The 12,671-nt window shown below is 39.9% G+C and overlaps 1 protein-coding gene across 2 annotated transcripts in view; it reads left to right on the top strand.

Annotated features, from left to right (window-relative positions):
* Nucleotides 1-12,671, top strand: part of helz (helicase with zinc finger) — an 86,184-nt gene that overhangs the window by 53,043 nt on the left and 20,470 nt on the right. For both annotated transcript variants that reach the window (XM_007888732.2, XM_007888731.2), the window contains 3 exons: nucleotides 699-933; nucleotides 7,244-7,295; nucleotides 7,449-7,633. In XM_007888732.2, coding sequence (XP_007886923.1) covers nucleotides 699-933; nucleotides 7,244-7,295; nucleotides 7,449-7,633 — 472 coding nt within the window. The remainder of the gene's footprint in view (nucleotides 1-698; nucleotides 934-7,243; nucleotides 7,296-7,448; nucleotides 7,634-12,671) is intronic.

Below are 12,671 nucleotides of genomic sequence, written 5' to 3'. Positions count from 1 at the left end.
AAAATTATGTAGACCGTACAGCATGGAAATAGGCCATTTGGTCAGCTAGCCTGTGCCATTGTTTTGTCCACAGGAACCTCCATCCCTTCTAATGCCCTCTCCCATACCCCTCTATTCCCTTTTACACACAGCAAAGGCCCTTAGACAGCCATGAGGTGAAAGGATTGTTAGCCAGAGAAACTCCCTTCTCTTTGGAATTGTGTCATGAGATCTTTAACACCCACTTAAGAACAAGCAGACGAGAGCTTGGTTACATTTGTCAGCTGAAGGACAGCATTACTGCTGAGTGCTCAGTATTATTATCTTGTATTTCCATTATTAAAACATCATATACATACCGATATTTTCTTGCCATGTCAATAATTAACAACCCTCATCTATATCCTTTATTTACAATTCACAGTGCAATCATGATGGTTTCATTTAAAAATAGATTTCTCTGAAATTACTTCCACCTCCTAATTTGCCAAATGTCACTCTATATATTTTTGGCATTTCTTAAATAATCTGTGAATTCGAATAACACCGTATTTCTCGGGTAGCGATCTCTGATCTGTGTAATATGCAATAACATTGTGTATTATTTCTATGCTTTCTTATCAAATGCATCCCTTCCTCATCTCTCTGTGTGGGGAGTTATTGCAATGGTACTTGAACCCCCTTTTAAATCTCTTGTTCCGCCTTGCTTTCTCTTGAAGGAAATTCTGGGAAAGCTTCATCACTATCTGTCATGAGAACAGCAGTCTCCATGGCATCACATTTGAACAGATCAAGGCTCAGCTGGAAGCACTGGAGTTGAAGAAGACCTATGTCCTTAATCCTCTGGCTCCAGAATTCATCCCTCGAGCTCTCCGAATCCAGCAGCCAGCAAGCGCTAGCAAACAACAACAACAGCAGCAGCAGCAGCAGCAGCAGCAGCCATCTCCTCCCAAGGTACATTGGTCTCATAGAGTTGGGTTGAAACCAGAAAAGTTCTCTGTTTCATTTATTAACCTGAAGTACAACGGTGCTTATAAAATGTGACCTTTTGTAGTTATAGATTTCCGGTGATGCATAAATGTTTGGTGCACGCTTACACTGTATAATAGAGTGATGGAACACGTCCTCATTCTTTTTGAGAGAAGACATAAGGCCGTATCAAATGCGAAGCTTATTATTAGTTATCCTCCTTTCTCTCTCTTTCCACCCTGCCCCATCTGCCCACCTCCTCCTCCAACTCTTCAGGTTGTTTCCGAAGGAGAGTTGAATCAAAAACAATCCATTTCTCAATAGCTGTTTCAAGGGACAGCAGGACAAATAATTGAGCATGGTTTGATTTTTACAACTCTCTTCATCGAATGTTAAAGAACAGAAACAGGCTACTTCACCCATCAAATTCTCTGCTGGTGTTTTCCTCCACTTGAGATACCTAATCCCACTCTCCTGCTCACCCTTGTGCCCTTTAGTATTCTTCCTTTTCAAGCATCTGTCTAATCCCCATGTAAAAGAATTTATGGATTCTGGTTCAACACTGGTTTATGGCAGAGAACCTGTGCTCAACTAACCTCTCTTCAAACAATTTTTGTTAATTCCCTTTAATTCTTTTTGTAATTACATCAAATTTGTGCCCACTTGTTACTGACTCACCAACCAGTGCATATAATCTCAATAAAGAATTGTTGGCTTTAATATGGGGAAGAATTCACCTAACTGAAAAAATAGAACTGTGTCTTTGTTGAAGCACTCCAGGACGTTACCTCATGTGAATAATAATAATAATAATAATCCTTGTATTTGATATAGCGCTTTTCACGTCGGGAGGACGTCCCAAAGCGCTTCACAGAACACACTGTGAAGGGCGCTATATACATGTTATTGTCCCAGTTGTTCCAATTTTGTGCTTGTGGTAAATGTCTGGAACTTTATCCAGGCACATTTCAACTATTATTTTTTCCCCCCCACTTTTTGGCGGGGGTTTTGCCCATCATGGCAGCAATTGTTAATCTTTGATTGTAAGATAATGGACATACTCAATCCAGTGACAATCTTTAAGCTCTTTGACGAAAGGCTCCTATGAAGGCTGGAGTGGAGGACATTTTTTGCCACAATCAGATTTCTCAGGCTTCTTATCAATTACCTGAGAGCTGTTCATGAACTGATTATTGGCTTCAAGTTGAACGGCCTGTTATTGTGAAGGTTTGAGACCGAGCTGAGCTCTTTTCCGTGGTGTAATGAATATTCAGTCAAACTCCTCTTGAGCAGCTTGTAAAGTAAAATTTAAAAAAAGTCTTGCCTTAATATTCAGACAGTTGGCATCAATTATTATTGCCTTCTAGCATGCGATGCCATCTGGTTCATATGATGTTTGGAGGTTTACGCAGAGGAGAGTGGATTCAGAGATTTCTTCTCCTCCCTTCTTTTGTTTTTTCCATCCGTCTCCTGAAAGTGGCTTTGGCCACAGGCACAAGCAGCCAGGACTGGAGGAGCTTGCCCAAGCAGACATGCTTCACGTGCGAACCTCGATAGTCAGTGTTGACCTGATGTTCAACCCTATGGGCTTCCTGACCCAGCCTCAGTCTGTTCTTGCCAGATGTCCATGCAACCACTTGCCAGAAAAGAAGAGGCACTGACCAGGGAGAGATCAGGGGTAGGATCCCTGCTTGATTATCTCTGCTCCCAGGCCAGGCAGGGAACCCTAAGGATCAAAGCTGGCACGTTCTAGTCAATATGCATTCAGTGTATTCAGAGTTGTAAATCAATCAATATATTTGAGTAGCAACACAGCAATGTTATACCTTATGGACGTCGCTTGTTTCGCTGTTAAAAAAGGTCAGTAATTCATTCAGTGTCTAATGTCCCACTTCTTTCAAAGGAAGCTTTAGGGTTTGATGGGTGCTGTGTGGAAGAAAGCTTAGTACGCCTTGGGACGTCCTCCCGACGTGAAAGGCGCTCTATAAATGGAATCTTGTTGTTGTTGTTGTTGGTATTGTAAAACCATTGTGAAAAGTGGTTCAATTGGCACTAATATCCTAAAGTACAATGACCAGATTAATAATTTGGTATCGAGCTGGGTTAAATTTATTTTGTGTCAAATTGATTGTCTGTAAACATTTACTAGACATGATTCTTATTGCATTGTTTTGTGGCTGAGCTGATGGTCTGCCATCAAGTCAATATGGTCTAAACTGCTCAACAGAAGAGTAGTATTCCCAGATTTTCTTTTTATTTGGATGGCCAATGTCTTGTAATTAAAAAAAATGGGGAATTGTTTCCATGATCTTCACAAGACTGTGGGTTGGAGACTTGATGATGGAATAATTTCTCCAATGATATGTATGCAGTATTAATCAAACTTTAAAAAAAAGAAGCGAACAAATGGAAGAAATGAGCCTCACATGAAGGGAACAGATGGATCACTTAGGCTATTTAGAAATCCCGATGGAGGAATTTTACCCTTGTCCTAGCTTCAGAAATTGCCTTTCAAGCTGCTTTATTTGAGTTGTATCTTAGTTACATGACCTAGTTTGTGTGTGTGTGTGTGTGTGTCTATGATTGGCCTGGAGGTGTTCATGTTCCTTGGCACATGGGTTTTCAATTCGCTGGAATGCAGCAGTTTGTTTCAGGCATGGATGCTTTCTTCTGCTTCTTGTAAAAGGGACGACTAATGTAGAACAATGGATGCAGAACAAAGTAGTAAATAATTGAAGCAGTAGCACTTAAGGACATTTTAGACTCTTTGGGTATATAACCTTGCAGAACACAGCAAAGAATGTTTTTATTTCCGTTTTATATTGTGATTTCCGACATCGTTTTTACCCCGCGACCAGTGTTTCAGATTGCAGGAGGAGAAGTTGTTACTCAGCACCTCAATAGATAAACAATTCTTCCCTCAAGAGTGGTTGAAGGCAGCGCTCAGCTTGGCTATGCGAAGGCAAAGCAGTGTGAATGAATCGCTCTGCACACTGCTCACTGCTCAGCCCCACTCTTGTTCCTGGCACTCTTCAGGGCGATCTTTGCCACCACTGCCTCCTTTGGTTATACCCAGTGCAACAATGGCAGCCAACAGCTAAACCCCATCTGGCAGTTGGAGCAAATTGGTAAAGAAATCCCCACCTAAACATGGTTTTAATGGGGAAAAAATCGTTTACTCTTGTCAACTTTTTTGCCTCCATATTCTCTCTTTCCTTGGCCACAAAATATACAGTCAATTCACTTTATAATATATTCTGTGAAGCTCTTTGAGACATCTCAAAACGTTATAATGCGCTATATCAAATGTGAGGATTATTATTCATTGTATTTAGTACAAGTGTTTTAACTGTATTTAGACGTCCAGAGGATCGATGTATGTGAGATAATGATCGTCGCCATGTTCAGTGTGACATCTTACGTAACATGGATGGATGTGACGAGGAAGTTACTGGGATCAGGCGTTGTTACCAATATAATATCTGTAACCTTTAAGGAAAGCGGATTTTGCGAAGTACATGAGCTATCTTTTGGGCAGATTCTGAGCAAAAAGGGAGTTATTGCTACCAGCTCCGGCAGACCTTGAGGTCCCTGACCCCTGGATTCCTTAACTACGTTTGTGTTTTGCAAGTGCATCCATCCACTTGATCTTGTCTGCCAGCTTGTGTGTGTTTTGATCCGCATTGCATCCTCTGAAGACAACCCTGTGCGCAAGATGTGCTTTTGAAATGGTTTAAAATTGTTATTCTCAATGCAGTATTTAAAAGCAGTAAAGATGTATACAGTTTGCTGGTTGACTTGCATATTCTGAATGATTTAGCAGTGAATATTTACTTAGACTTATTAATAACTCAAATTAAACGTTTGTAGTTGTTATTCAAGGCTTTGATAGAGACTGTAGCACCTCTACATAAATTAACGTGTATAATTTATTGCATGTTCCAAATATTCATAATTTCTTTACAATAATTAAGTTTTTTTNGGCACCTTAAGATTCATGTTTGTGCTTGGATGTTCCTTAGCAGTGCATCCAATCCTTAACATTTGAATTCGGTCTCCAATTCCGTTCATGTGAATTTTAATTGCAAATATAATTATGATCCAAAGCATTTGTGTTCGATATTTAAAACTGCCAGAATTATTCTGGAATTCTCAAGCCAGTCATGTAGAAAATAAATAATACATTTTATTTTTTTGACATGACGACAGGTTTGTCCGGCTTTCCATCCTTTCCAGTAAATGTGGCATTTGCGTTCTGATTTTAATTTTTTTTTAAAAAAACTGGCTTGAGGTGGGTGTAGTGTGTGACGGGGCTGAAACTGAATGATTGGTTGTGCATAGGGACGGATTACAGTAAGAGAAGGTTCACCAGTTTCCTGGTCAATAATCCTTCAAATAAAATCACTCACTTCATGGCTGTTGTGGGACATTGCTGTGTGCCAAATGGCTATTGTGTTTGTTTACAAAAATACACTGTCACGACACTTAAAATCCTGTGAAGTGCTTTGAGACGTCTCAATAATGTGATAATGACGTGATAAAATGCAATATCAAATGCAAGGATTATTAATATTTGTACATGTGGATTGATTGGATCTGCTGCTTTGGAAAATATGGTCCCAGCCTGTTCATCGGACTCATAAAAGCCACAAAGCGGTGCTAGCGAGTGTATAAATGGGGGCTGGATGAAGATGTTTATCTATACAAAGGGTTATACAGTACATTGTAGCGGCACAGAGCACTGCGCAGGTTGTTTGATGTCAGCAAAGAGTCAAAGACTCGATAACATGATGCTGTGGGGTGCACCTTTATGTGATATAAAACCCTTGGGGTCAGCAGATTGTCAGGAATGCCTGCTGGTTTACACAGATATTTATTTGTGTAGAATAGAAATTAATTGTGATTTTGCGAAGCTTATGTGAACCTATATATATAAAAAACAAATTTGTTCTAAAATGGAAGCTGTGTTGTCAGATCCTAGATACATTACCGACTGCTAATTCCAGAAATTGCAACTTCAAATCACTACTGCTTCCTGGTTTGCTGGCTTTCTTTTGCTTCCTATCCTGCTAATACAGCGAGTTATTTTTAAACGCCACTCTTAATTTATTTTTCCACGGATGAAAATAGTGTTCCCTCTTCGCTTGACCCTCCTTTGATAATCGATGATGTGATGAATGGTTGAGGCAGATTTAAATGATGCTGCTTAAATTTTGGCCTTCGAAGAAATCAGCGGGTGAAAAGGTTTCGTCAATTTCTGGTCTGTATTTATCTCTCCTTGTCTGACCTGTTTGGTGTGGAAGCTTCAAGAAAAAAGGCTTCACTGAAAATCATACAAGACTTGTTGATTGCTTAATGAGCTAAAGACTAACAGGTTTACAATGACACTGGAAAAATAAGTCATTAACGATTGCATTTAATAGCAATCTGTCAAAAACCTAGCAACAGCAGCTTCAAAAGCTCCTGAAATAATTTTTTTTCACTACTCATGAGATGTGTCTTGCACATCAAATACTGTTTAAAACACTTTGCTGTAATCGTATGAAAAATCAGGTTTAAATGTAAGCTTTCCTGCAGAAATATCTGGACCAAACATGATCCATTCCACTCTACAAATAAATGCCCAACTTAACACAAATTATTTGTACTGGGAAATTATCTTGGTGGTGGAGGCACTATTTTACAGAGCTGATTGGGATGGTTAACAGGGTCATAGGTACTTGAAGGTTATTGAGGGATTGGAGAAAGGCTGGGGAATTGGGATTAAAAGATGATCTAATGAATTGTTAGACCAAGCTTGATTGGCTGAATGATTTCCTCCTGTTCCTATATTACTGGTGTTATTACTATGAAGTACTGTTGTGTTACTGTTAGCTTGTTCAGATGGTTTGAATTGCAAACCAAGACTTGTTATTTTTTTTTAAAAAGTGCCCAGCAGTATAGGGGTTGGGTTGTGCTGTTTGCCTTTGGAAGTGGATTTGAGATATCCATATATTATATGGATATTATATTATATATATTATATTATATTATATATTATATATTATATATTATCGATATTATAAAGAAAGTGAGTATTGAAGGTGTGAGTGAACCAACTATGATTGAGGTTACGCCTGTTGGTGGGGGTCTATGGAGAAAGCTTCTCTTTCACCTCTTGGTAGAGCAAATTGTGCCATCCATGTATATCTGGGTGCTGATTCACAGCTGGCGTTTGATCTTCAGGGCGCTTTTGGGTTTTGCTGCTTCCCTCAGTTGACCATATGACCTCAACGCCTTTTCTTTTTGTTCGTAGAATAAAGCCCACCACCATAACCAGAGCGAACATTTTCCAACCGATGGATTTGGTAAGTTGGCTGCTCACAGGGTGTTTCTCTAATCCGCGGCAGCCTTGCTGTCCATGTCGTATGTTTCTGTGCAAGCGTCTAGTTCTACTTTATGAAAAATGGCTTTTGAAATTTGTAGGAACTCACTTTCCTTTCACATTTAATATTTTTCAGTTCAACCCAATCCCACAGTATTGATCGGAAATCCCATCAGAGCCTACACCCCACCTCTTGGGGCTCACCCACCCCTCGGTAAATCACCCAGCCCTGTGCAGCGGATAGATCCTCACACAGGGACTAGCATCTTGTATGTGCCTGCTGTCTATGGAGGAAATATGGTGATGTCTGTGCCTTTGTCGGTTAGTATTTCACTGTATTTTATCCGTTCATCTGAACTGATTGACAATTTTATAATCAAATGATTTTCTTCTCTCTTCCTCCTTGTCCTCCTCCCCCAAGTTTCAGGTGATTGCGTGCTGTGTGTGTAGTTCTACATTTTTAGATTAGCTTTTACACAACGTTTCTCATTAAAACCGAGTCGAAACTCGATTGTTTTTCTTGTTTTATTTGATTCATTTAGACGTGCCCTCAGGAAAGGCAGTGACTGTCAATTTCCTTGAGTTGGTTTCAGGTGCCCTCCACTGAGACAGTAAACGATACTCTAGTGTGCGGGAATGCAAGTGGTATTATCAGTAGCAAACCAAGCAGACATTAGACTCGGACAGAAATTGCACTCAGGACTCATATAAAATCATGCCTTATAGCTAATAGAAATTGTGAGGTTTGACAATGTTATTATCCCAAGCTCAAGCAATTGCTGGGAGGACACTGATGTTAAAGCATAGAGTGCATGTACTGACAATGCTGCTCCACAGTTACCCATTGACTGAGTCTATTCTACAGTGAGGTTTCTTAAATGCCTGTTCAGTTTTAGTGTGTCCTTTATAAGTGGGTAGGGTAGAGCAGCACTTACAGAGTCATCACCAAAATGAACGCTTTCAGACATTTTTAGCCACCAGATTGCGAATTCCCCAAAGGGAGGTCAGGATGAGTGACTTGTGCTGGTATAATCCTAAATATAACTTTGTTTTGTTACTTTTTATATAGCTGGTGAAATTGCTTGATATAATTAAAGTACCATTCTTGCTTGGGACATGGGTGTTGTTCATGCATTGGGTATGAATTGTAGGCACCCAAAATACTCCCAGTCGCCCACCACGTACAGCAGCTGAAATGTGCAGTCAAATGCAGGGCTCCTGTTGAATTGACATTTGTGCTTTTGTGAAGTCTAGACTCGATTTGTTCTGAGACAATTTATTCATGGGCGCTGGTACGTCTGTCCTCTGATTGCTCCCAATTAATGGATTTTTATTTGGTTGTCATCATTAAAGAGGTGCACTTAAGCATAAGAATAATTGTGCTTCCACGCCACCATTTCAGACTTTTAGATTTTCCTTCTAGATTTTCTTTCATTCTGTAAGGTTAAAGCCTGCGTATTATAGTGCTATTAAACATTCGAGTGTAAGATAAATTGTTCTTCTCAAACCACCTTTTCAGATTCAACTGATATCTTTATAACCAATATTAATTTGAGCTCTCCCAGTTTTTAATTGCCGGCTACTGAGGCCATATCATTTAATGAGTATTGGCAGGATCAGGATAACAAAGGAATCTTGGTCGTGTAATCTACATAGAAATGAGCCGCCTGAATCTCCCCCTGTTTCAGCACTGCTTCCCTTTCAATGTGTTTACATTGTGTGCAAGCTTCTACAGGCTGAAGATGATATTATGTGACCTTCAAAAACCCCCCATTTTTGCTATAAACCTACAGCTGATGAGTAGGACAAAGTCTGGCATTACTGAGAGCCTGTTGCTTTTTGGCTGCTTGCTGTGTTCACTGACAATTTGATGTGTCCAGCATTACTCAAGATAAGGGCAACTGTCCTGCAGAATGAAAAGTTCTGCTTCGTACCTGGTGATAGCATGTTACACACCCCAGCAGGAAAGACAAATGTCAGGAGGGGCGGGTGAGCACGTCAGGTGATTTGGATGCAGACAGCTTAACTTAACATCCAGAACCATCACAGAGAAGAAACTAAATGTTCTTCATCGGGTCTAATTGTGATTTGGATTATACAACAACAACAACAAAATTACATTTGTATAGCGCCTTTCACGTCAGGAGGACGTCCCAAGGCGCTGAAGATCTCAGGGGTGAAGGTCTGTGTTCTTCTGTCCCATTTCAGTTCACATTTTTGTGATTGCCACAAAGAAATCTAAAACTGGCATCAAATTGCATTATAAATTGTGAAGTGAGTGTCGCAAGCTCAAGGTGTGTAACTCAGCTCCTCCTGACCATGATCCATAAAAATAATCCTTGCATTTGATACAGCGCCTTGTCACGTCTTTGAGACGTCTCAAAGCGCATCACAGAATATACTGTAAAGTGAATTGATTATATTTTGTGGGCAAAACGTGGCAGCCAATTGCGCACAGCAGTGTCCCGCACACAGTCGTGGATTGAAGTGATCAATTTTATCCTTATCTCCCAACTACGGCAACATCGAGTTTGGTCTGCGGTATTTGCATAAAATTGATAAAAAAAAATGTATTTTTGTACACAAACCACTCGATTAGAAGTTGAGTGGGAATATTTTATTCAAATTGAGGAACAGAATTTGGTTCCTGCAGAGCCATGTTTGGAGCAGAAGGGCTGCCTCTTCATTGATGCAATGTGGCAGGCCTCAGCTCCCAAACTGAAAAATGAAGTGACATATTGTTGTGTTGGAATATTCATGCTGGAATGCTTTATTAAAGTAGCTTTTCAGATGCTGTCTTAGAGGGATTACTGCTGAAAATGTCAGTAGTGAATGCATTTGGCTTCATGGAGAAAATGGGTTTAACCATTTCACTGCCTTTGAAATTGGCGGTTGAAGGGAGTAACATTTAATTTTACTTCCCAGCCTACTGACTAGCTGGCCTCTCCCACTGCTCCCACACCACCTGAAGACAAACATGGAGTTTGCTAATAATCTTATTTATAAAATGGGAAGAATTTGTTGTTCCAAAGTTCAAAGGGAATCTAAAAATGTCTGCATCAAGTCGAATATTCCCTGTGCTTCAAAGTTGAAAGGAAAGGCTCAGTGGCCACGATTTGTAAATTGATTTGATGCTGTTGCAAACTCTCAGCTGGACAGGAGTAAGTGAAATGTGAAGAAGAAAATCTGTTGTTGTGAATTGCACACCTCTTTGTTTCCTCTTTAACAAGCGAAGATAAAATGTAGATAAACTGTAGCTTGGTAAATGCGATCTGAAAATGAATAATTCAGTAAAGGAGGTTTATATCCATTTGAAAAGTCTGACTGATTTGTAAATATTTAAACACCATTTGGATACCCATTTCCTCATTCCCTGCCCCCAACCCCTGGATAGAATAACTGCTTTCAGTTCATTTTTCGGAATTATCTGTGTACAGAGGTTGACCGGTACCAGGTGTAGGTGGTGCTATCTGTCTGTATTAGAGATCAGTGTGACAGTTATTCTATGGCGAGAGGCTTAGAAACAAATTGCGTTTGACACAAGCAATTTATTGGATCGATTTTCGTGAATAATTACGTTATTGCTGTTTTCTGCATTTCTAATGATTTCATTTTTGTTTTGTACTTATTGCTCTGATGTGGAGATGTTGCTTGCAATGTTGTGGAGGTCAGTGTGGTGGGCACTTTGAGTCCTCTCATATAGTTGGAGGGTTTCCAGCTAATTGATGTTTGACCTGAAGAGTGAGTGAGCTGCATCACGTGCTATGCACTTGTGTGTAATTGGCGCTTTTCATGAGATTACAGTGAAATAACTTTGCCTCTGAGGAAAGGGGTCAATTACTCAGGCGTGTATATTCCCATGAGTTGAAGAACAATGTATTACCTCAAAGGTATGAAAGCATAATTGAAAATGAATTGTTAATGACTATTCTTTCCTTTTAAATATAACATCTCTTCTTGCATAAGAGGTGTGAAATAGAGGATTGTTTGAGAATGGAAGTGAATTGGGGTGATTGCCGCTTATAATGATACTGGTTAATTCACTGGGTAGGATGAAAACAATTTTCACAAAGTGTTCTAGCAGAAAGATGAAGACACTTAATGGATTTCTGTTCAACCACAACACTCCCTTGATTTACCAGTAAGCTCCCACCCCATAAATGCAAATTGAAAACAAAAAGATTCACCGAAAGAGAAGCCTGGAAACAATTCCAGACTTTTTTTTGCTATTAATATGTTGGATTTCACAAGCCTGTGAACGATCAAGTTTATTGAAGGGGGATATTTGCCAGCGAAGGTGCTGAACTCTTTTGGAACACATTTTGTACAGCAGGACTGGTGGAAGTTGTGCATGTTTCTCAGGACACGGTGTGTGGTGAAGGAGGGAAGGTATGGCTGGTGCGGATGCAATTGGCTTGTTAAATAGATTATGCAGATTCCAGTCACTGCCTCTGGGAGTGTTGGCTAATCTGTCATTGAGTGCAATTTTTAAGTGGAGCATTAATCGACTGCTTACCACCACACCCCGCAGTCGGAAGTCCTCTATGAGTGAGAATGGCAATATCTGCTGCCTGGCTGGATTGGGCTGAGTTGGTAGATCTCAGAAAATTGTTTAATGAAGTTCATAGGATCTTACAACAAAGAAGGAGGTCATTCAGCCCACTGTGCCTATACCAGCCCTTTGAAAGAGCTAGTCCCACTCCCCGCTCTATAGTCCTGCAAAATTTTACTCTTTAATGGAAACCTATCCAATTCTCTTTTGAAAGCTACTATTGAATCCGCATCCACCACCGTTTCAGACAATGCATTCCAGAGTTGATTTGTGCCAGAGAATCACCATTATACTAGGTGCACAATCTGTTGGGATATAAAATGGGACTTTAAATGTGTTCAATACAAATGCAAAGAGAAGCTCCAAAAAGGTGAAATATGGAAATATGCTACACTAATTATGTGGTTGACAACTCCATCTCCCTGTGTAGACAAGGTTAATATGATGCCATTTTGCAGGTTATTCAGCCTATTTGTTTTAGTATTGCTGTGAAGTTGTTAAACAAAGCTGTGCAGTTTATTACTTCACTGTTAATCTGGATCACACTATCTGGTCTGAAGTAGGAGTGGAGCTCCATTTAAAATATCTCGAGGTGGGAGAGAAACTTAACAAATAATAAAATAATCCTTGCATTTGATTCACCGTTTAATGATGAAACTTTCTGGAAAGCAGGTTTTTTTCTGTGGGTACCACTAGCATTTCCAATTGTTGCATCCCTCAGACAAAATGGCATCAGGTCACACCAGATTTTCATGGGTTACAAAGAGACTCAATAAAATTATTTTTCCCGGTTGAGGAGGTTCTGCG

This window comes from Callorhinchus milii, unplaced genomic scaffold (assembly GCF_018977255.1).
Source record: "Callorhinchus milii isolate IMCB2004 unplaced genomic scaffold, IMCB_Cmil_1.0 Scaffold20, whole genome shotgun sequence".
Lineage (NCBI taxonomy): Eukaryota > Metazoa > Chordata > Chondrichthyes > Chimaeriformes > Callorhinchidae > Callorhinchus > Callorhinchus milii.
Note: the sequence above shows the minus strand (reverse complement) of the source record. Positions and strands in the feature narration are given on the sequence as shown.